Here is a 24,479-nt window from a genome sequence, read left to right as displayed (position 1 = left end):
ACATATATATATAAACTTATAAATATTTTAAATATTCTTTCTAAATTATACATATAATAATCCTTAAAAAAAATATATATTTTAATATTTAATAAATCATTATTCTATAATTTGAGATACATAATATATGCGAGATACGGCATACAATAAGATACAATTATTGGAAGATATTGTTAGGAGCAAGATCTAAGATATCGTTATCCTCGTTTTACATATACAGAGAAACAAAGGTAATACGATAGCCGGTTCTTGTTGACATTATCTTTCAATAATCGCATCCGTGTGCTCAACATATTAGTATTTGTGCCTACATGGACGCTACTACATACGCGATGCAAGAGAGACAAAGACAGAACGATTATCTCTCTCCTTGTCAAGCTGTCAGTATGTTACCACGAAAATTTCCCCAGTTCCTTAGATCTAGTGAGAATCGTATTGTCCAGATTTCTCATCAAATAAGTGACATAGCTTCGTGATTTTTTTTTAAATATATTCTTTATATAATGAAGCAAGTCGGTAAAGAGCCGGATTTTGCATTTTCGCTCTTAAAAATTTATAATAAATTAAATACGGACTCGCAGCTAACCCAACCTTACCCGCTGCTAGCTGCGCATTTCCCCAAGTTTTATGTAAATTTTATTTTCATCTTTTTTTCAAAAAAATAGCTCTTTACCGACTTGCGGACAATCCTACTAATTAAGAATCTCCTAAATTTAATGAGATTCATTCAGTATTTTGGCTAAAATATGGAATAAACGAATCCGTAGTTCCCGGCCGGCCGCTGGAGGTCTCCACCATGTCGCCTGCCGACCCTTAAGTATTTTGGCTAAAATCTGGATTATACGAATCCGTAATTCCCGGCCGGCCGACAGGCGTCTCCACCGTGTCTCCTGCCGACCCTTAAGACTTATTTCTATAAATGTAAGGCTAACATCTATAAAACTGGCTATGAATACGGGCCTTAACATACAAATACACATATTATAGCAATTGTTAAACATAAAATTATTTGTTTATAGACACTATAATATTTATTAATATTTATTTTAATTATTTAAAAACTTGAAACTATTTTTGAAATTTTTCCACATCTTTATATATTATTTATCCATATTTACTATTTCTTTATAAAAAATTTATTTTTTTGAAAAGCACCGTTATAAAAAATGAGTAATAATGATGCTCAATCAAATGTTTAAAAATCTTATCTAAATCTTAAATTATAAAAACAGCAGTTAAGATACAAAAAAAATTGTTGAAACCTCTATGTTTGGATAGACAGATACACACATATGATATGCAAAGTTTTAAGTCAATATATATATTTCTACATATAGATTTCTAAATTTGATTGTATCAATATTAACAAGGGATTCCGTTAGTATTGAAGAGTGGGATAACTGCTTCTCAAATAATAGGGTTTGATGAAGACATTTCATTTACATCAATATCTAACATAAATAATCAAATAATATATTGCTTTATATAGTTATTTACACGTGCACAGTATGAAATAAATGATAAAATAATAGAAATATAAATATGATATAAATAATAGAAAAAGGACCGTCTTATTACCATCTACTACTGTACATCAAATTAAGCTATGAAAAAATGAAAGAGATTCTTGTTTAATGAAAATGTGTTATACAGTCAATTTCTTTCACAAAAGATTTTTAAATATCATGCACTTTCTATAAGAGTATTAATTTGGTAAAGTTGAAAGGTAATTATTATTTTAAAATCCGAATATTTTATGAAATATAAATACAGTTTATTATGTCACAAAATTTTATGACAAATATCACAATTGAGACATATTGTATCTTTATCTTGTACAAAAAGAATCATGGTAGTCACTAAAGCTAATCATTATGATGTAAAGAAATTTTGGAAATGATACTCAAAGGATTCGATGGAATCGCGAGTTAATATTGTGTTAATAAAATTTATTTATAAGCTTTTTACATACATTGTTATTTCAGTAGCAATACTACTAAACAAATATTGTCAAAAAAATGCCTAGAAACACTGAAAAGTAAATTATTTTCATTTTCTCATTGTAATAAAAAAATAAGAAAATAACTTTTTAATCAATGCCAAAGCTTTTCTCAGGCTGGACTAAGTTTTGATAATACAATTATGATATAACGAATTAATAAAGTAAATTTTTATATATATATATATATTTATATTATTTATATATATTTATCAATCATCACATTTATACAACAAAGAATTAGGTAAAATTCGACAATTTATTATAATAAAGCTTATTGCAATTTTGTACGTTGTAATAAATAAATTCAGATGTTATTCTAGCATTCTTTTAACATCAAATTTTTGTAGCAAACTTAGTACACTTATAATTAGCTGGCTTTTGATATATTTCCAATTAATATTTGTATAATGGAAAAAAATAATTAAACATACATTTAAAATACTAACATTCAATATTGCAGATAATGAAATTAGATATGTATAATTAAAATGCAAATTGATAATGCATTACACATATATCAGATATATTCAAGAAAATTTAAATAAATTCAACTATAATTAGTTAAGATGTAATGTTTCGTAACTTTTGACCATGTTACATCTAGAGAGAATTATTGAGAATAAAATATAAGAATATTAAGTAATGCATTATTATTTGCACACATCCCCCCCCCTACACGCACACACACACACACACACACACACACACACACACACACACACACACACACACACACACGCACGCACGCACACACACACAGTTTAAAACATAGTTTTATATAAGGACAGAAAAGTGTTTCCTGCATATATAAATACAGAATAATATTCATTGTCAATTTTCTATGCGTCTCTGACAGCGATATATATATGGAAGATATTTTTAATTAACTGTATTAACATGAATCGCAAACATTTGGCGAACAGGGAACTTGATGTCAACGTTGTGGAGCTGCTTTTGGATTTGGTATTTTAATCAGTAAACCTTGAATCTCATTCTTTTTATCATATCTCTTCCACAATTCATATAGATTAATATACCGTGCTATTTCTTGAATCCTTTCATATCAGAATTTAATTTTGCGAACCACGATTTAAGATTTTTCTGCAATATTACACAAGCTATTTTTTGCAGGCAACTTGTAAAAAAATAGATATTGTTAAATATAAAATTTCTTTGTAATACACACTAGATTGTAAAAATAATACTGCATGCTTACCAATAGCTATTTGATAAGAAAGTTATAATAAACGTACATCTGTTTTTAAACTATCATTAATTATATGCTATGTAAAAGTAATTGATCATCTTGTCCCACATTCTGAATTAATTTTAATAAGAGACGGTATGGTTGAGTAAAAAACAATGCAAGTGTTCCAAAAGATAAAATACACACTCTAAAATATGATTTGTACAATATGGAAATTCTTGTGTGTATGCATAATTAAACTTGTTCTTAACTGTGAGAAACAGAACAATAAAATTTAATTAGCATAATAATCATCAATAAAAATTACAATAGAAGATATATTCATAAACCTTACCTACAGTTCCCATTGTCATTATTTATCTAATATTACAAATTACTCCAAATTCTTCTACTGTTGATGCCAAAAAACTGCTAGTAATAAGGATCCATATATATACATTTTAAGTTGTGAGAATAAAACCTTTTAAAATAAACTATTGCAGTAGCTATCACTTGTTGCCTCAACTTCAATTATTCATCTTACATTTGTATCACTAATAACAGAAATAATAAATACATAATTATGCATAAACTATATTGTACAATTATAAAACATCATCTAATCATTATCATGGTGTCAAAAGCGTAATATAAATTGATGCAGTATATGTGAACATATACATACGAACACATTAACAGTAAAACGAATTATTCAATCTTTAATGAAAATACAAAAAAAGAAATAGTTCCTTACCAAGTATAATTAATATGTATAAATCTGTCAATATTTTTCTTTTTATTCATGCTGAATTTATATTTTGACTAGCATTGAATTGATGATATAATACAGATCTAAAAACTTCAACATTACGAAAAGATATAAATACAAGTTTGTTCTTCGTCTAATAAATATCTCACTACATTTTGCAATTTATCATTTCAACTTACTATTAGAGAAGAAAATAAATATTTTCTAATATTCTTCTTCCATTAATACTGATAAATCATGTTGACTCTCTTTGATCAATCTTGTTTATCCAATTAACGACTGTTGGCTAAAATAAAATTTTAAAAAATATAGTGAAAATTGTATTCTGTATAAAATTTATTGCGATATATAAATTAAACAGATTAACTTACTGGATGTGAACTTTTTGCCAGAAATTATCGGCCATATTTTATAAATAAATTATTCAATTCAAAATTTTTTTTTATGCGATGGACGTTCCTAATTGTGAGAAGTCCTAAATCTCGTTTAGAGTGTAATTATTTTCAAATTTTCCACTCAATCTATTCTGAATTTTCTTGAAACATAGATAAGTAGAGACGAACTTGTTTTTTCTTCTGTTGTATAAATTATAGAGAAAAAAATTTACAACTACTTTTAACGATTAAATTCATATAAAACATATAAAACAATTGTTCAAATTAAAATAAAGCAACAATTCAAAAAAGAACAGCAAAAATAAAATTTAGATTCATATCACTGAAGACTGGAGACTTAAAAGAACATCAATTCACATAGATCATCGAGCTCTATGACATATTGTAGAGTTGGTCTATTTAGACCTTTAAAGGAATAGCACTAATTGAATACTAATATATTTAGTTTTATATAAAACAAACTCTTCTATTGTATAGTGAATCGCACTGAGTCCTTCAGTAGAGTTAGAATCTTGAAATTGTCTCCGATCATTAATGTTTCCGTAAATACACTGCAAGATGCGGATTTATAATAGTTTTTGAGCTACATGTGGAGATATCTGCTCGTAAATCGTCGTAAATTTGCCAAATTCCATTAGAACGCAAGCAGTATGCAATATAATGCCCCGATATGTAGGCTATTACTCCAGCCAACCTAAAAACAATTAATTTTTTATACAATTAAAAAATATAAAATATCTGGAAATTAAAAAAGTCATTGTGCCTACCTGTATTCGAAATTTTCATCATCACATAGAAACTTGAGTGTTGTCGGTAATTCTTCCACTCTGCAATTTAATCCAATTTTACATTGAATGTTTGGGCGTATATCGAGTTCAATGAATATGTGAATTCTTAGTTCTCTAAACCATGTGTATTTTCCCAAGCATGAATCGCAACAACGTATCTTATAAATCGGCGATCTGAAGCCTAAAGCTTTCTCCAGAGAACTAAAGCCTTCCTTTGCAATTATTTTATGATTTGGTCCTAATATCACAGTTGGAAACGTCGTAACATTGCAGCCCGTGCATTTCTTCGTGTTCTGTATACTAGGCTCTGTGGTCAGGATATTTTTTGTCACATTTGCGATATTGTCATCAAAATGATCCAGATTAAAATGATACTGCGCTGTGATTGGACAAATCTGAAATTTCATTAAATAAAATTCAATGAAATTGCAGATTTTACCAATCAGTGCCGGATCATTTTGATTCTGTCGCGAGTTGTAATTGTACAGTTTGTTTCATTCAGAGGGCACGAGAATTGAAATAGTGTTAAAAAAAGATACAAACAATTAATATTTTGCTTATCTCAATTGTTAACTTAAAAAAATATTGATCCAATGCCCAGATATGAATAATGCAAGAATTTTGAGTAAATGTAGCATTCAAATTAAATCTTTTTAATGAAGAGAAAATATTTCAATTTTTTAAAAACTCAAGATTACGTTTAAATTACATTTTAGTTTTATTAATTAAAAAATGTAAAACTATATATATTTTTTATACATACTTTCTACGACTGAAGGAAGAACATGAAAATCGAAATACTTTGTGCGGCTGATGGATGAACATAAAAATCCAAATATTTTCTGCGACTGAAGGAAGAACATGAAAATCCAAATACTTTGTGCGGCTGAAGGAAGAACTTGTCTCTTGATAGATAGCATTAATATCAGCAGCAAAAAACTGCATTCTACACCGAACAGAATCGCTCAGAATCAACGAGTGAGAGTCAACGAAAATTCGACGACTTGTTCGAACGAAGTACTGAACTAAGGACGGATGTGAACGAAAAAAATGTGCTTCGACGAATAATTTTCATGTGCTGACGAAAAGTTGAATCCATTTTCTTACCAGAATTGGTCAATATGTTCTCGTTGCGTACCACAAAAACCTCTCAGTTTTCTATCTCAATGTATCACAAACGTTTTACAACTAGGATGCTCACTTTGGTGAGACCGCAATCTTGCGTGGCATTTTGTCGTATCTGTAAAGAATTTATTTTTATTGCATTTATGTAAACATATTAAATACTACATGTCAAAACAAAGTAACGAAATATACATCGTAAAACAATCACAGAATTTTACCTTTCACTTAAACCTTATAGTTTGAACAGCAACAAACTTCTTATTTCATAATATATACAATATTTACAATATGTATGATACAGAAATGGAATTAGTAAGACTTTGTAAAACGGGTGCAACCTGTAACATAAATTATAAAAGAATATATATCAAAAAATATTCCTAGGTGCAATTAGCATGTTTATATTAGTTCTAAGTAATAGAAGAGAAGTATGCACACACGCACACATTAAAACAATCCAAATATCATAAATAATAAAAAGATTTTCAATATTTGTCAAAAATGAAAGTTTACGTTTAAATGTGTGCATACATTTTAGTTTTATTAATTAAAAAATGTTAAACTATATATATTATTTTTTTATACATACTTTCTGCAACTGAAGGAAGAATATTAAAATCCAAATATTTTGTGCGGCTGAAGGAAGAACATGAAAATCCAAATATTTTCTGCGACTGAAGGAAGAACATGAAAATTCAAATACTTTGTGCGGCTAAAGGAAGAACTTTCCTGTCTCTTGATAGATAGCATTAATATCAGCAGCAAATATTCTATCTGGCTGTGCTACATAATCCTCAAGATCCACTTCTTCGCTCAAATTTATCTTTGCATAATCGTAGAAAAGATCAAACGTTTTTTTGTCGACGATCGGATAGCGGAAGTTTAATCTTGCGATCCAGTCTACTAGAACGAAGCTATACGGGATTCAATATGTCCATTCTGGAAGAATATACTGAAATAATACAACTAAAGTACAATCTTAATATCCATAAAAATATGCTTACAGATCCAAGGAAATTAAACAAGAGTTACCAGTTCATCTATTTGTTGCCATAATGACTTTAACATTAGTTGTCTGATCAAAACCATCCATTTGATTTGAGTAATTCCAGGAGAATACGTTACACTTCTTGATCTGCTACAGCTTGAGTGTCAAATCTTTTTGTAGCAATAGCATTTATTTCATCAACAAATATTATGACTGGTGAGTTTTCTTTAGCCAAACAAAACACGTCTCGTACCATTTGTGGTCCTTCGCTCAAATACTTTTACACAAATGAAGGCAGCTGGAAAAAATAGAAAATAATAGAATTTAAAACACAAAATCTGTTATTATTCTTCCATGCGATTAGTTTAGATATATTCTGAAACTTTTTTTAACAGTATATTTAAATTTGTACCAGTAGTATGTCTAGCAACTGCTTGCGCCAACATAGTTTTTCCACAACCGGGTAGTCTGTACATGAGTACATCTCACAGTAGATCAATGCCAATTTGTTTATACAATTCGAATGAGTAAGAGGAAATTCTATCGCTTTTCTGATCTCTTGTTTTTGCATCCATTCCACCCATGTCACTGTACTGGATATTTGACTTCTCACCTGTATTGCAAATATATCTTGATATTTATAATTTTATCTTATTTAAATTTAATCTAAACGTAATCAAAATATTCTTAACAATTTTTACCTGTTTGTAACATTCAAATGCTGGGATTAGCTTCTGGTGGCAGCACATCGATTAAAACATTGCTATGCTTATGAAATGCTACACAAATTGCTGTGCAACGCTACTTAAATACCTGTAACAAACATTAATATATAGATGATAAATAGAGAACAATTTATAGAGAACTATAGTGCACGTTACGTGCATTATAGATTTTCAGTAAAATTTTCCTCGAAGACGTTTTGGAACGTAACCTTAGTGCTAAACGTTTCCGAGTAAACTCAAATTCTTATGTAATGCAGAAGTTAATTATATATATATAAATCTGCATTAATTACCTTAATCTCACTCGGTCTCTCGTTCACACGATGCGATAGCTTGTCACAAAAAGACAGGAAACACTACCATGTTTCTTGATCTTTTTTTCGCGATTTCCTGCCGATGTCAGTGTTCCGATTAGGGACCGGCTGGCCGCGCATGTGCGAGCATGCGGCATCAGTGAAGTATTTTGTACTAGGGAAAAGAGGCACCGTTACTCTCCCGGTTACATTTAGAGTTTAGAGTATTAAAAAAATATTTAAAATTTAATTATTTTATAAATATTAATTATAATAAAAAATAAAAAGGAAGGGAAAAAGGTGATATCATTAAATAAAACACTTTTTACATCAATAAAATAAAAATCTTTAATTTGGCAGAAACTTCAAAGAATACCAACATTTGTTGCAAGGGTAAGGAAAACTGCCAAAAACCTTACCAGTATTCATTAATAAACAAAAATTATAATTATTAATTATCGTAATCGTCCGATCGTCCGATCCCTAACTGTCGTTCACGATCCCGCATCCCGCCCCCGCCAAGCGCCAAGATACTACATGCGTACATATGTACGTCACTGTATCTTTCTGGCCGCGCATGCGCAAAAGCACGCATGCGCGGCCAGCCGGTCCCTAATCGGAACACTGGCCGATGTTAAGGGTCGGCAGGTGACACGGTGGAGACGCCTGTCGGCCGGCCGGGAACTACGGATTCGTTTATATAAGATTTTAGCCAAAATACTGAATGAATCTCATTAAATTTAGGAGATTCTTAATTAGTAGGATTGTCCGCAAGTCGGTAAAGAGCTATTTTTTTGAAAAAAAGATGAAAATAAAATTTACATAAAACTTGGGGAAATGCGCAGCTAGCAGCGGGTAAGGTTGGGTTAGCTGCGAGTCCGTATTTAATTTATTATAAATTTTTAAGAGCGAAAATGCAAAATCCGGCTCTTTACCGACTTGCTTCATTATATAAAGAATATATTTAAAAAAAAATCACGAAGCTATGTCACTTATTTGATGAGAAATCTGGACAATACGATTCTCACTAGATCTAAGGAACTGGGGAAATTTTCGTGGTAACATACTGACAGCTTGACAAGGAGAGAGATAATCGTTCTGTCTTTGTCTCTCTTGCATCGCGTATGTAGTAGCGTCCATGTAGGCACAAATACTAATATGTTGAGCACACGGATGCGATTATTGAAAGATAATGTCAACAAGAACCGGCTATCGTATTACCTTTGTTTCTCTGTATATGTAAAACGAGGATAACGATATCTTAGATCTTGCTCCTAACAATATCTTCCAATAATTGTATCTTATTGTATGCCGTATCTCGCATATATTATGTATCTCAAATTATAGAATAATGATTTATTAAATATTAAAATATATATTTTTTTTAAGGATTATTATATGTATAATTTAGAAAGAATATTTAAAATATTTATAAGTTTATATATATATGTATATATATATGTATATATATATGTATATATATATGTATATATATATGTATATATATATGTATATATATATATATATATATATATATATATATATATATATACCCAGTTAGCCAAGCGTTCCTTGGCATAAGAAAGAAAATCGTTGCTTGACACAAGTTTTCATTCAGTTGTCATTATGTTGCTATCATCGAGATAATAGAATTTCGTTTAGGTTAACATAAAGGCATTATACGAACAATAGTTGCCTACACTAGTTGTTAAAATTTTAGGTGGAAATTGTTTTCGTCATGTTGCTCTGTGATTTCCAATAATTTTTTATTAAGAAAGCAATTGTTGCTCTCAAGTTGCTCACAATTGTCGATAGCAATAACAATCGACAATTTAATAGATAAAATCGGAAGCCGCTTTCCTCAATATTGAAAACAACTTAATCAAAGCAATTTCAAGTAAATTGATCGGCAACTTGCTATCTGGGTATATATGTGATTGACAAATATGTGTTATCTTGATTTCTTATTGATGTTACTGTATAAAAATATCAGCTGCATAAAGAATAATATAAAGAACTTATGAATAACATATAAATAGCTCAATGCAAGGTGTTCGGTCACCCTGAAAACTCGAGTTCAAGTCTATCGGTATATATATATATATTTTTTTATATTTATTATTATTGGAATATATAGAAATTATTAAAAATATATATTTTTAAAGGCGATACTTAAGAATTTTTAAATATTGAAAATATTTCAATAATTTTACAACTACAAATACATTGTATATATAAATGCAAAAAATTCGGTAAATAAATTAATCCAGTAATAAATCTATCTCTCTAAATCAGTAATCAATATATATATATATATATATATATCAGGGATCCGGACCGAAACAAAATTAGGGTTCGGTTTCGGTTACGGTTTAATAAAATATTGAGTAACTGTTCCGGTTCCAGTTTCGGTTTTTTGATAAATAAAAAAACCGAAACCGTTTAAATTATGATTTTTTCGGTTACGGTTCCGGTTTTTAAAAATTTTTACTTTTTGTTTTTCTAATTAAATTAATTTCTAAATTATATTACTTTAAAAAATTATTATTAATTTTTATGACATAAATAAACAACACTTCATATTATACATAAAAATATATTTAGATATAGGTATATATAATATAGATACATATATAAATATATTTTCATATGTCATAAAAATTAATAATAATTTTTTAAAGTAATATAATGTATATATACTTTATATATATATATATATATATATATATATATATATATCAGGGACCCGGACCAAAACCGATAACCGTTCCATAACCATTTTTTTAGTAGAACAGAAACCGTAAACCGTATTGAAATTCTGATTAATTTATAACATCGGAACCATAACCGGACCGTTAAATTATTTTCGGTTTACGGTTCTTTTCGGTATTTTTTTCTGTTTTTGCGCAAATGACGGAAGTGTCATGATAACTGTCTCCTCGAAGTGCAATATTATACAATTATAATTATAAGAAACAGGGTAGTTAAATTAATCGACCACACTAGCCAATGAATTTTTCTAAGTTTTTACTTTATCGACCATATGGTTGTGGTCTTTATAAAGTACAACTTGAAATTATTAATTATAAGAGTATTTTTTTGTCGCCAGTGAAGAATAAAATTAAGCAATTATTGTAAACGACCCAACTGGCTTAATTGATCTTTATTAATTCGATATCATATATAAATATACAGACTACGTTTCGATCTTTGGTTCAGGTCCTTATCAAGTCTAAAATTAAAGGATAATATTATATAGAAGGAATCATTTTATAAAAGCATAGCGCAAACCAAGTTGAAAACAACAATTATTATAAAGTAAATGATTAAAACATACCTTACTTAAATTTTTTTTCTTTTTTCAACATGTTACAATTCTCTCTGTACTAAACGTTTCGTATAGATGGTAAAAAACGAACTAAGTTAGACATCCTTTATTATTCTATCATAAATAGGGTTTAAATTCTCTGTCTCTTTATGTAGGATGTAGGTTAATCGTGTTGTTAAATTTTTTTATATAAAACATTTCAGCTATCTCTCTTTTCCTAGTATGTGTTTCACGATGTAAAATATTAAAGGTTGTCCATTTAAAGTCATGTAAATATTCATTTCTATGTTTGCTTATAACGCTTTGGTTACATCATTAACAACTTACAGTTAGTCGATCACGCTATTTTGTTATCTGATGAACATTTCCATAATAAGAACTTACATATTGTTAAGGGAATCTTGTCTAATAATTGCTAAAGCAAACATAGAAATGAATATTTACATGACTTTAAATGGACAACCTTTAATATTTTACATCGTGAAACACATACTAGGAAAAGAGAGATAGCTGAAATGTTTTATATAAATAAATTTAACAACACGATTAACCTACATAAAGACACAGAGAATTTAAACCCTATTTATGATAGAATAATAAAGGAAGTCTAACTTAGTTCGTTTTTTACCATCTATACGAAACGTTTAGTACAGATGAGAGAATTGTAACATGTTGAAAAAAGAAAAAAATTTTAAGTAAGGTATGTTTTAATCATTTACTTTATAATAATTGTTGTTTTCAACTTGGTTTGCGCTATGCTTTTATAAAATGATTCCTTCTATATAGTATTATCCTTTAATTTTAGACTTGATAAGGACCTGAACCAAAGGTCGAAACGTAATCTGTATATTTATATATGATATCGAATTAAGAAAGATCAATTAAGCCAGTTGGGTCGTTTACAATAATTGCTTAATTGTAATTATTTTTTAAATGTTCTGAAACGTGTATGTATTATCGCAATAATGATAGCTGTGAAGATATTATATTTTCTGTTTTATATATATATATTAGTTATTGATTTATTACAGGATACATTAATTTATTCACGGAATTATTTTGCATTTTTATGTATATGATAGTTGTAAAATAATTGATCTTTTCAATATTTAAAAATTCTTAAAGTTAATCGCCTTTAAAAATATATTTTTTAAAATAATTTTTATATATTCTAATATATTATTTTAAAAAATCATATTGATAGACTTGAACTTGAGTCTTCAGGGTGACAGACCGAACACCTTGCATTGAGCTATTTATAATATGTTACTCGTATGTTCTTTACATCACGATTTATATGGAGCAAGTATTCTTATACAGTAACATCAATATAATCAAAAAGTAATTAAGTAATACATATTTGTTAGCCTATAAATCTACAATTGCCACTACATGTTAGACAAGAATTAAAATACTCGTTCTCTCCTTGTCTCTCTATCGCGCTGACGATATATAAAATATCGATAAAAAAGTAGAAGTAAAAAAGCAATAAATTGCCAAGTCTAATAAGCGCCCGTGTCTTACATGTTGTATATTAGTTCACTCTGCGAATTATTATTTTATCATTATTATTTATCATTGTACAATTTGGAGACATATATATAAATTTTTGATACTATTTGTTATATATACGCACATATGTGCATAAGCATATATAAAATTTACAAAAAGTGGGTGCTTATTAGCCTTGCTACATTCCTGCCTTCTGCTACGGAAGGCCAGAAAGCATTTTCAGGCCGTATCTCGCGTGTAGCATGTCACGTGATTAGCACGGTAGAGGAACAAGGATAACGTGATTATCGATCCTTGTCTCTCTACCGTGCGTCCGCGTGAGCAATGCAATAGTGTGTACGTGTACGGATATACACCACTACTTAGAACCTGAAATTGGTTTTTCAACGTTGGTAACACTGAAACCGGAATTTCGCGTTGTCACCGCGCGAGGTCTCCAACATCAATTCGGAGTTTGCCTGGGTCGCCTGCCGACCCTTAAGGCCCGTATTCATAGCCAGTTTTATAGATGTTGAGCCTAGTCTACAATAGAGTCGTAAGGTCGTAAACGTAAGAAATTGACCAATCATAGTCGATTATTCTCCTCGAATTCAACTGTGATTGGTCAATTTCTTACGTTTACGACCTTACGACTCTATTGTAGACTAGCCCTTAGCCTTACATTTATAGAAATAAGTCTTAAGTCGTAAGCAATAAACCAATCATATTCGATTACTGCAGATGCGGTTTCAATGTGAGATAATTTTTCGTTTTTAAGACTAATAATAAACCAACAAACGCTAAAATTAGACCAACAATCATCAGCAGACGATTTCGCATCGATTAGACCGTTTTTTTTATTAAAATTGTGATTTTTCCGGCTAACTTAACGCTAATTTTTCTTTTTTAATTTATAAAAAAATTAAAAACCAACAAACGTTGTAATTAGGCCAACAATCACCAACAAACGACCAACAAACGATAAAAAAATAAAAAAATTAAAAAAGTCGAAGTTGACCGGCTAAGTTCCCGGAGCTGGCTTCTCTCTGCCCAGACAAACTCCGAATTGACATTGGAAGCCTCTCGCGGTGACAACGCGAAACTCCGGTTTCAATGTTGCCAACGCTGAGAAACGAACTCCCAGGTTCTATGTAGTGGTGTATGTATGTACACGTACACACACCATTGCATTGCTCACGCGGACGCACGGTAGAGAGACAAGGATCGATAATCACGTCATCCTTGTTCCTCTACCGTGCTGATCACGTGACCATGCTATACGCGAGATACGGCCTGAAAATGCTTTCTGTAGTAGAAGGCAGTAACGTAGCAAGACTAATAAGCACTCACTTTTGGTAAATTTTATATATGCTTATGCACATATGTGCGTATATATATAACAAATAGTATCAAAAATTTATATATATGTCTCCAAATTGTACAATGATAAATAATAATGATAAAATAATAATTCGCAGAGTGAACTAATATACAACATGTAAGACACGGGCGCTTATTAGACTTGGCAATTTATTGCTTTTTCACTTCTACTTTTTTATCGATATTTTATGTATCGTCAGCGCGATAGAGAGATAATAGGAGAGTCTTGTTTCATTATCCTGTAGCAATTATAGATTGGCGAATATGTTGAATCTTTATTTCTTTTACATTATTGATGTTATTGTATAATCTCTACTCCATAAATACTTATGACGTGTAAGAACTTTTAGGAGTAACGTATGATGGCTCAATGAAAGAATAATTTTCAGCCTGTCACCCAGAAAACTTGAGTTCAAATTTATCGATATCAATTTTTTTATAATACATTGGCATATACAAAAATTATAAAAAATATATTTTGTAAAGGCGACAAACTTAAAAATTTTTAAATATTGAAAATATTTTCATTTTACAACTACACACATCCCAAGTAACACAAGAATGTACAAAAATGTTTAAAACTCATTTTCAAAGATATTTTAAAAATGTTAAAATAATGACAAGTCCCTTTTTATTAATTAAAAAAACAATCATTATTTTTATTTAAAGTTTATTAAATATTTAATATTTCATTATTAAAATATGAATAAAATATTAATAAAATATTAATGAAATAAATACATATTTATTTTATTAGTATTATATTCATATTTTATTAATGAAATTAAGTTAACATTAAATTAATATTTACACGTATATTACATTAACGTGAAAATAAACGTTTTTTTAATTAATTAAAAGGGACTTATTTCTACTCTCTCTCTCTCTCTCTCTCGCTGTCTCTCTCTCTCTCTCTCTCTCTCGCTCTCGCTCTCGCTCTCGCTCTCGCTCTCGCTCTCGCTCTCGCTCTCGCTCTCGCTCTCGCTCTCGCTCTCGCTCTCGCTCTCGCTCTCGCTCTCGCTCTCGCTCTCGCTCTCGCTCTCGCTCTCTCTCTCTCTCTCTCTCTCTCTCTCTCTCTCTCTCTCTCTCTCTCTCTCTCTCTCTCTCTCTCTCTCTCTCTCTCTCTCTCTCTCTCTCTCTCTCTCTCTCTCTCTCTCTCTCTCTCTCTCTCTCTACTTGGGACATTGTATATAAATACAAAATAATTCTGTAAATAAATTAATCCAGTAATAAATCTATATAGCAGCTGCGCGCGCGCGCGCGCGTGTGTGTGTGTGAGAGAGTGTATGTGTGTGTGTTTGTGGTGTGTGTATATATATATATATATATACTTATATTTTATATTTTATAAATAAGAGAAATGAATAAATATTATGCAGACAATATATTAAGTACAAGATGTTCAGTCTGTGCCATATATGTTAAAAGCTCAAGCTTCCATCAATAATTAATAGTCCAATGAATATAGTAATCAACAATTATTTTTATACACTCGTCAAAAAAATTATCGCAACACGTAATTAATATCAAAATTTAGCATAAATTCAAATAAGCGTATCTCCGCGAAAAATTATTGTATTTCAAAATTTTTTTTTGTTTTAAAGAGGGTAAAGTCACTACTTTAAGAAACTTTCGTTCGATTTTGATTTTATTCTCTCCCCCTTTCTCCATCCCTTTAAAAGGAGGGACGTGTTATTTTTTCAAATAATTGCATAGTTTGACGAACTCTACGGAGTGTACTAAATTTTTTTCGCAAATATCATCATAACTATCGTAAAATATGGACTTTTCTCTAGAAATTTTAAAAAATATTGAATACCGTACGATTTTTGTTCGCGAAGTTACAGCATATTATAGTTACCTATGCATTTTTACCTATATATTTAATTACCGCCAACATTAGCATTACCCGATGGGCACTACGGGGAGGTTGCTGGTCGGATTTTGCCCATCGTGTGTGTGTGTGTGTGTGTGTTGGGGCAAGGATATATGTGTTCGTATTTAAAATTGTATATTTCTGCCTCGTCTTCGGATGACCTCTTGCAGGCGCTCACGCATATTAATGCAGGCTCTAATTGTGGCTTGCAAAATTTCGAACCATATTCGATGTAGGGCTGCTTCCAATTGCTGGAAATTGGTTGGTAGTCTTTCAAAATCATGCAGCCATCTTCCCATAAAAGGTCATCCAAAGACGAGGCAGAAATACACAATTTTAAATACGAACATATATCCCTGCCCCAACACACACTCACACACACACACACACACACACACACACACACACACACACACACACACACACACACACACACACACACACACGCACACGCACGATGGGCAAAATCTGACCAGCAACTTCGCCGTAGTGCCCATCGGATAATGCTAATGTTGGCGGTAATTGAATACAGGCAAAAATGCATAGGTAACTTTGGTATGCTGTAACTTCGCGAAAAAAAATCGTACGGTATTCAAATTTTTTTAAAATTTGTAGAGAAAAGTCCATATTTTACGATAGTTATGATGATATTTGCGAAAAAAATTTAGTACACTCCGTAGAGTTCGTCAAACTATGCAATTTTTTGAAAAAATAACACGTCCCTTCTTTTAAAGGGATGGAGAAAGGGGGAGAGAATAAAATCAAAATCGAACGAAAGTTCCTTAAAGTAGAGACTTTACCCTTTAAAAAACAAAAAAAAAAATTTTTGAAATACGACAATTTATCGCGGAGATACGCTTATTTGAATTTATGCTAAATTTTGATATTAATTACGTGTTGCGATAATTTTTTTGAAGAGTATATATTCAAATATACAATTTTATATAAAAATAATTGTTGCATTACTATATTCATTGGATTATTAATTATTGATGGAAGCTTTGAGCTTTTATATGACACAGACTGAACATCTTGTACTTAATATTGTCGGCATAATATTTATTCATTTAAAATTTATTTAAATTACATTTATCATTATACGTATTAATATAATAATATGTTATTATTACATATTATTACTTATACTATTCAAAATAAATATTTTATATTTTATCCGTACGTGTATATTTATTTCATGTTATTTTATACATAAAAAATATTTTTTTTATATCTATATATGCGTGTGTGTGTGTGTGTGTGTGTGTGCGCGCGCGCGTGTGTACATATATTTATATGTATGTATGTATGTATATTATTCTATAATTTGAAGTGCATAATTATTACATTATTATTATTATTACATTATCTCTCAATAATCGCAACCGTGTGCTCAACGTATTAGTATGTGTTCCTACATGAACGCTACACATATGCAATGCAAGAGAGACAAAGACAGAATAATACTCTCTCCTTGTCATGGATGTAGGAATAACTGGATGGAGCATATGAGAGGGGAAGTGAAGCCAGAGACGAGGGAGGGAAATTGCCAACCAAGATGGCGGCGATAGATGATTAAACGAGCAAGGCGATACTCAACCTCATTTTATATTTAAGATTATCTTAAGTTAAGATGCTGTGTAGAACATTTTACAATTAAATGGCTACAGAGTATCTGAAGATAAACTTAAGAGGATTTTAAAGTTGTTTTAATTAATAATAATGAATTAAAATAATAAACCATTAAAATTAGCGTATAAATTAAATTATGTATAACTTATTAATATCATCTATAAATAATATAATTTATAAATAATATAAGTATTATAAAAATAATAAAAAGGATAAAAAGTTAAATCAACTATAATAAATAAGTATATATTATGTTTTATTTGTAAAACTATTATAAACAAATAAAATACACTATAAAAGATTTTATTGTCCTTTAAATAAAACGAGTTTGTTGGCCGCGTGTCTTTCGCTTAATATAACATCTTTAATAAGTGAACGTCCTATTGAAAGAAAATTCTTCTGACGTAACGATACTAGTACGCTTTGCATCTGCGCAATTCGTTTATTTTTTCTTTGAATTGTTTGTCGAAGAGTTTTAATTTTATGTTTGTACATCACCCTTGTATTTTCTAAAACTGTCTTCAGGAAAACTTTCCGAGGAGAATTTTCAGTAAATGATGGGGACACAGATGTATCTACTGTGACTCGTTTTGGTGTAGTTGCCATGAAACATTCCGTTTCTAACGCTACTTCAGTTTCTACACAAATAAAAATAAATAACATTTTAGTACATAAACCATGACAAAAATTTTATTCTATATTTAATATACAGGGTGTCCGGTAATAGTCGCATCAACCGTCGTGTGCAGGTAGAGCTAGTTAAACCGAGTAGAAAAGTCCTCTACCATTTTGCGATATTCTCAATAATAAGAGAGAAATAAATTAAAGAAAATCAGCCAATTCGAGCGATGATAAGCGTGCAGCGAGAAGAGACAGCCCACTCGGGGGTCCAGAGTTAGCGCTACTCGTATGTAGTTACTGTCTTTTGTAAAGCGCTCCTCCCCGCTTCATCGCGCGCCTAGCAACCGTGTAACATTATACTGTTTCTTTTCGCCGCATGCTTAGTAACGATATGAAACTGGGCTGTCTTTTTTCGCCGTCGTCACGCGAATTGGCTGATCTTCTTTAATTTATTTCTCATTAATTATTGCGAAAATCGCAAAATGGTAGAGGACTTTCCTATTCCGTTCAACATGCTCTACCTGCAACTGACGGGTGGTTCGCGAATTATGGGACACCCTGCATATATATATCGAACTGACACATGACGCATACACGCACGCGCACGCGCACATGTCATATAAAATAAAATTATGTATCTCTCAATGTACTCTTTGATTTTATTTAAATATGAAGAATTCTTTTAGGCTCTCAATATCAAATATATACTATATGAATATAGACTAGCTATAGAGCCGAACGCGAATGTCAGTGTATCAGTTATTATATAAATTGTCAGCAATTATTTAAATTTATTTCAAATTAATCTGTTAATTTCTTAAATAATTAATTTTGTTTTGACTTTAATTTAATTTATTTTAATTTTACATTATATATTTATATATTATTGTTTTTGTTTTATTGTTTTACTATTAATTATCGTTTAATTATTTTAATCTTGTAAATAAAGTTTTTTATTCTATTTATCAAATCTTTAATATTTATAAATAAAAACATCGTAAAACCGTCGATGTCATGTCGCCAACTAATCAGGTTATATTAGAAAGAGACGGAACGTAACTTTATATTATTTGACTGTTTGCCTCTCACTCTACTCGTGCGGCTCCCCTTCCACTGCCAGCCATTCTATATGTCGATGTGTCCAACACAGTTGAGCATGGGCTAGCGGCAGCTGATTGTGAGTGCGGCCGAGCGTTTACGGAAACGGCCGAGACAACGAAATAGCAAGCGAGCCTGCGAGCAGCGAGCAAGAAAGTCAGTCGCTCCGTGCGCGTCGTATTGTATAGGTGGGAAGTTCGCATCCCGTGCGTAGAACGTCTAGTCACCTAGTCTCAGCTGTCGATCGGTCTTGCCTCGTGGTAGCCAGTAAGTAATATTTTATTGTTTCTTATGTATGCATAAACTCTAGAAAATTACTTTTTTTATAAAAAAGGCACGCGTTAGTTAAACGAAATTGTTAATCGTTTCATCGTTATTTCTCTTGATTCGCTAAGCCTTTCTTCGTTCTCTCGAAAAGGTCAAAATCTAACAACAAACTGTTCTGAGATATTTCGACTTATCGTATTTACAAAATGATTTTTCGGCTTCGTGTTTTCGGTTGACATCGTTTATCGATAGGCTATTCTAAATTCCCGAAATTTTAATAATGTATTGTTAACGGATTCTTATACTGACAAACGTATAACTATAAGAAAAGATAAACAATTGTTTAATTGATTTTCAAATGTTCTGGTATTGAACCTGCTATTCAACGGATTTAATTGAACTCGCCGTCTCCTTAGTTTGATGATAATGAGGTATTATGACTGCCTTCGCATGTTTGGCACAAACTTAATTTGCATTTTACGACGAAATAATCGTTGCAGAAAGATAATTAATGCACAATTTTAATCGTTTGACCGTTTGGATTTTATTTTTAACAGATAAATGTAAAAGTTGATTACAGAAATAAATCAAATGTTGTCCTTGATGATATAAATAACATTGACATTCCTGAACCATTGTTGACAATATTTTGCATTGAAATCTCGATTCGAACGACTGTATGTGATTATCATCGTTCTTCTCATTGTTATTAAACCTTGATTTGCTTTTTTTTGGAAATATCGCTTAGAGATGCTCGTTCTAGAACTTGACATCGGCATTGCAAAAACTCAATTATAGTATCTGTCGTTAAATTTTCTAACATTTCAGTATGCTCTTCTTTGTGTCTTTTTGTTATGCTATTCAAATTTTTTTTCATTAAATTGCGGTAATTAAAAAAAACATTGAACATGTCGCTTGCAAATAACTCTTATTTCATTCTCGTAATATTTTCTTAACAATTCCCATACACTTACATAATTTTGATTGAAAATGTCAATTGACTATTTTATCACTAAGAGATTATTCCGAATAAGTCTTGGCAGTGTACCAAGCAAAATTCGTGCCCCGTGCACAAATATTTAATCTCAACGAAAAATTAATTTTCGTTGGAATCGACGCATCAACATCCGCGTACGGCTCTTATAGCCAATTGATTTCTAAATATTTATATTGACTATTTTATATTTAAAATGTAATTCCGAAATTCAGTCTTGGCATCGTACCAAGCAAAATTCGGCTTTTTCGGCTAATTTATTATCTAATATATATTAATGATATATTGCAGATTTTGCACTGTAAGGCCAAAGGGGGCACGATATTGGTGCGCAGATTCGAGATGCGTAGTCGATTTTGCATCCCTTAGAAGTGATCGTGATGATCTTTATTTTGACAGCGTGTGCATGCTTATAACAAGGCGATTAAAACTGGACAGGCACGAAGAAGGATGCTATCTGATGCTACATAATGTAAACAGAGCAAATGTGACACCACCAATGTAAGTAGATTTCGTAAAATTTTATGTTTCAATCGTTCTTGTATCGGTATCACTTCTTTTACATGAGGTTTTTTTTCGATATCTATTTGGAAATTAATAAAAATAGTAAAGTTATGCCAATAATATATCATTATAATGCTTATTAATTAGGGGAGAATATGCTAAATCGTACCGTTCGTTAAATCGTATCTCTACTGTATTTTGTAATCAGAGTTAAAATATTTTAATGTGTTAACGCTGTTGTATTGCAGCTAGCCTCCCTCGAATGCCGCAATGTTTGTTTTCTTCTCAAGCGATCCGTTACTGAGTTTATAAATTTATTTTGCGTGATTTTCATGTAATATTCGGCACCCCGTGCTTAAGCTATCACATTGAGAAAGATAAGCAATTAAACTTATTATTAAATCATTTTTTCATCTTATTTAATCCTATAATGGAACTGTTGAAAAATCGGCAAAAAGTTTCAAGATTATTTTTTTATTCACAAATTTTTATTCACAAGGCAAGTTCGGTAAAACGTACCACTAACTTTTTCCTATATCGTACTGCTATGATTTACTAAATTAATTTTTTTATTTAGGCATTGGTTTTTTTATTCTATATTTAGATAGACAATTGAAGAAAATATTATCAAATTTTACAATTATATTGAGGTAATACTTATTTATATTTTTGTATGATACAAAAAATATTTTTGTTAAATTTTTTAAGAGAATTTATAATTATAAATATGACATTTTCTTATAGATATGTTTTGTTGCAAACTGAGAACTTTCGTAGAAAATAAAACTTCATTTTTGTTAGAATATTTTAATTTTATTGTTAGAAGTATGATTTAAAAATTCATGGGTACAATTCAGCAAACCGGCGTATTGTAAATCGTATTAGATATTTTTTTTTAATTTTTATTTTACGATATGAAACAATGATAAATTTGTGTTAATGTTTCGCGTATATCGTTGACAAAAAACCATAGTTTCAAATAAATAAAAAAATTTTGTCACTTTTTTGAGTTTTATTGCAATTTTAATATTTACCTTTGGGAGTACGATTTAGCATACTTTGTCCTATATACTCGACCATACAAACAAGAAAAACGGTACGTTTAAAAAAGTAGTAAAAAAATTGTGAAAGTTCAAGAATTAAATACTCAGCTAATAATTATGATATCAAGTTTAAAAAACGAAAATAAAGCTTGTCCTGAAGCGATGCAAATCGTGCCGGGCATCTCGCGTAAACAAGTCCGAGTAGGATATTCACGGGGTTTTCGCCGTTTCGGCACTATTTCCTCGGGAATCGGAGAGTATCCATGAGGATTTCCCCGCATAAAAGAAAGAAAAGATAAAAAAAAAGCACATTCTAAAGAGAAAAGTTTGAATTTCAATTTTTTTTATCCCATTGAGCTACCTACATCAATTGATTCACACTGTGCAATTCAGGAAAGTGGACTTTCTATCAGTTTTGCAGGTTCTCACTCTGTCATTCGCCATTGTAAAACTAATCATTCCACGTAATGGCACTAAAATTTTCTCAAACTACAGACTTCAAGCTTTATTTTTGTTTTTTAAACACCTCGATATTATAATTATTAGTTAAGTTATAAATTTTTAAATTTTCACAATTTTTTACTACTTTTCAAGTGTACAACTTTTTTGGCTGTGTAGTTTATATTATATAATAACATTATTAAAATATAATATATTAATATATTAAAATAATCCTTTTCTAAAAATGGCATGTAAAGTCGATACTCGCATCCCAGCAAACCACAACATGTAACATAGACATGTATGTAATATTACACGACTGTCATGAATGTTACATGTAATATTACTTATACAGGTAAATGTTACGTTCTGGTACGGCTCTATGTCAGCAACTTTGAGATGTATCATTTATATGTTAAATATATTTCAAATGATATGTTACTGTAACATAACATAGACATATGTATTACATATGTTTTCATATTATGTAATGTAATATAAACGTATATATATTAGATATTTTCCTGTAATGCAATATAAAATAAATGTATATATTACATACTTCTATATGTCATGTAATATAACATAAATGTATATGTTATGTTTATGCAAAATATATATATAAAAATAAACATTTTCTATGTACTTATATTTTAATTTAAAATGTTATAAATATTTATTGTAGATAAAAGGATATCTTTATCTATAACAAATATTTATAAACATATTGAATTAAAATATAATAAGTAGATAGAAAAATAGTATTTATTTTTATCTGCGAAACAGTTAATTTTTAAAATAATTAAGTCATGTTTTTTTAATTTTAAATTCAAATACATATACATATAATATATATATATATATATATATATAGCTATATATATTTTACATTCATATATCACGCACATATTTCAATAAACAATGTAATATTCATAATTATAAGAAAATATATTTCTTTATTTTTGTGATTATAGTTTCTAATATAATTTGTAGTACTTTTATATTTTAATATATTAAATATTTATATATTTTAATAATGTGTTAAATATAATATATTTATACATATACGGAGTGTCTCTAAACTGGCGATAAAGATTTTAATTATAAATTCTTTGTAATATTTTGAAGACAAAATTTCTAACACGAAAATGTCGAGGATATAGCATTTTTCAAATAGGAAAAGTTTAAAGATTATGAATTCTACAATAATTTCACTATTGCCAGTTACGATTCCATGAATCGGATGCTTTTGATAATAGTATTATTGTAAAAATATTCAAGATTTCATTAAAAATGTATTTCTGTTTCTCCGTAATGAATCATAAGAACAGTTAAAAACGTTTTTATTCCATAGTTTAATATATCGATATTGATATGTGTCAGTTGTCATATTTAGCTGTCTCCACGATGAAATTATAATCAATAAAAACAAAGTTATTTGACATGGAAGCACTTTTACCACTGATCATTTTGCTATCTCTGAGCACACAAAAGTCTAGCTCGTCATTCGTAATCTTTAAACTTTTATTATTTGAA

General features: G+C 29.9%; 1 protein-coding gene, 1 long non-coding RNA gene and 1 pseudogene across 25 annotated transcripts in view; 1 reads left to right on the top strand and 2 right to left on the bottom strand.

Annotated features, from left to right (window-relative positions):
• Nucleotides 1–2,691: 2,691 nt before the first annotated feature.
• On the bottom strand, nt 2,692–9,263 carry LOC145937685 (uncharacterized). 13 transcript variants are annotated; one of them, XM_083040947.1, is made up of 15 exons: nt 8,897–9,263; nt 8,272–8,368; nt 7,955–8,066; nt 7,666–7,866; nt 7,298–7,551; nt 6,855–7,204; nt 6,484–6,603; nt 5,904–6,380; nt 5,120–5,447; nt 4,329–5,046; nt 4,137–4,243; nt 3,943–4,047; nt 3,544–3,742; nt 3,219–3,459; nt 2,692–3,137 (listed from the first exon to the last, which is right to left on the bottom strand). In XM_083040947.1, the coding sequence occupies exons 8-10, from the start codon at nt 6,058–6,060 to the stop codon at nt 4,884–4,886; spliced, it is 648 nt and encodes a 215-aa protein (XP_082897073.1). In that variant the 5' UTR covers nt 6,061–6,380; nt 6,484–6,603; nt 6,855–7,204; nt 7,298–7,551; nt 7,666–7,866; nt 7,955–8,066; nt 8,272–8,368; nt 8,897–9,263; the 3' UTR covers nt 2,692–3,137; nt 3,219–3,459; nt 3,544–3,742; nt 3,943–4,047; nt 4,137–4,243; nt 4,329–4,883. The 13 variants fall into 13 exon arrangements, with proteins under 13 accessions (XP_082897073.1, XP_082897116.1, XP_082897122.1 ...); XM_083040990.1 differs by lacking the exon at nt 8,897–9,263 and having other exon boundaries at nt 5,904–6,165; nt 6,248–6,380; nt 8,272–8,410; XM_083040996.1 differs by lacking the exon at nt 8,897–9,263 and having other exon boundaries at nt 5,904–6,086; nt 6,248–6,380; nt 8,272–8,410.
• Nucleotides 6,978–7,509, bottom strand: LOC145938323 (26S proteasome regulatory subunit 6B pseudogene; annotated as a pseudogene).
• Nucleotides 9,264–19,819: 10,556 nt separating the features above from the next.
• LOC145937748 (uncharacterized) overlaps nt 19,820–24,479 on the top strand; it is a 412,856-nt gene continuing 408,196 nt past the window's right edge. For all 12 annotated transcript variants that reach the window (XR_014425636.1, XR_014425630.1, XR_014425635.1 and 9 more), the window contains exons 1-2: nt 19,820–19,961; nt 21,247–21,456. This is a non-coding gene — a long non-coding RNA (uncharacterized LOC145937748). The remainder of the gene's footprint in view (nt 19,962–21,246; nt 21,457–24,479) is intronic.

The sequence above is a fragment of the Prenolepis imparis genome, unplaced genomic scaffold (genome assembly GCF_030444845.1).
Source record: "Prenolepis imparis isolate NDT839.2.m4 unplaced genomic scaffold, iyPreImpa1.0 SCAF_1, whole genome shotgun sequence".
In the NCBI taxonomy this organism is placed as follows: Eukaryota; Metazoa; Arthropoda; class Insecta; order Hymenoptera; family Formicidae; genus Prenolepis; species Prenolepis imparis.
This window is presented reverse-complemented; position numbering and strand designations above follow the sequence as displayed.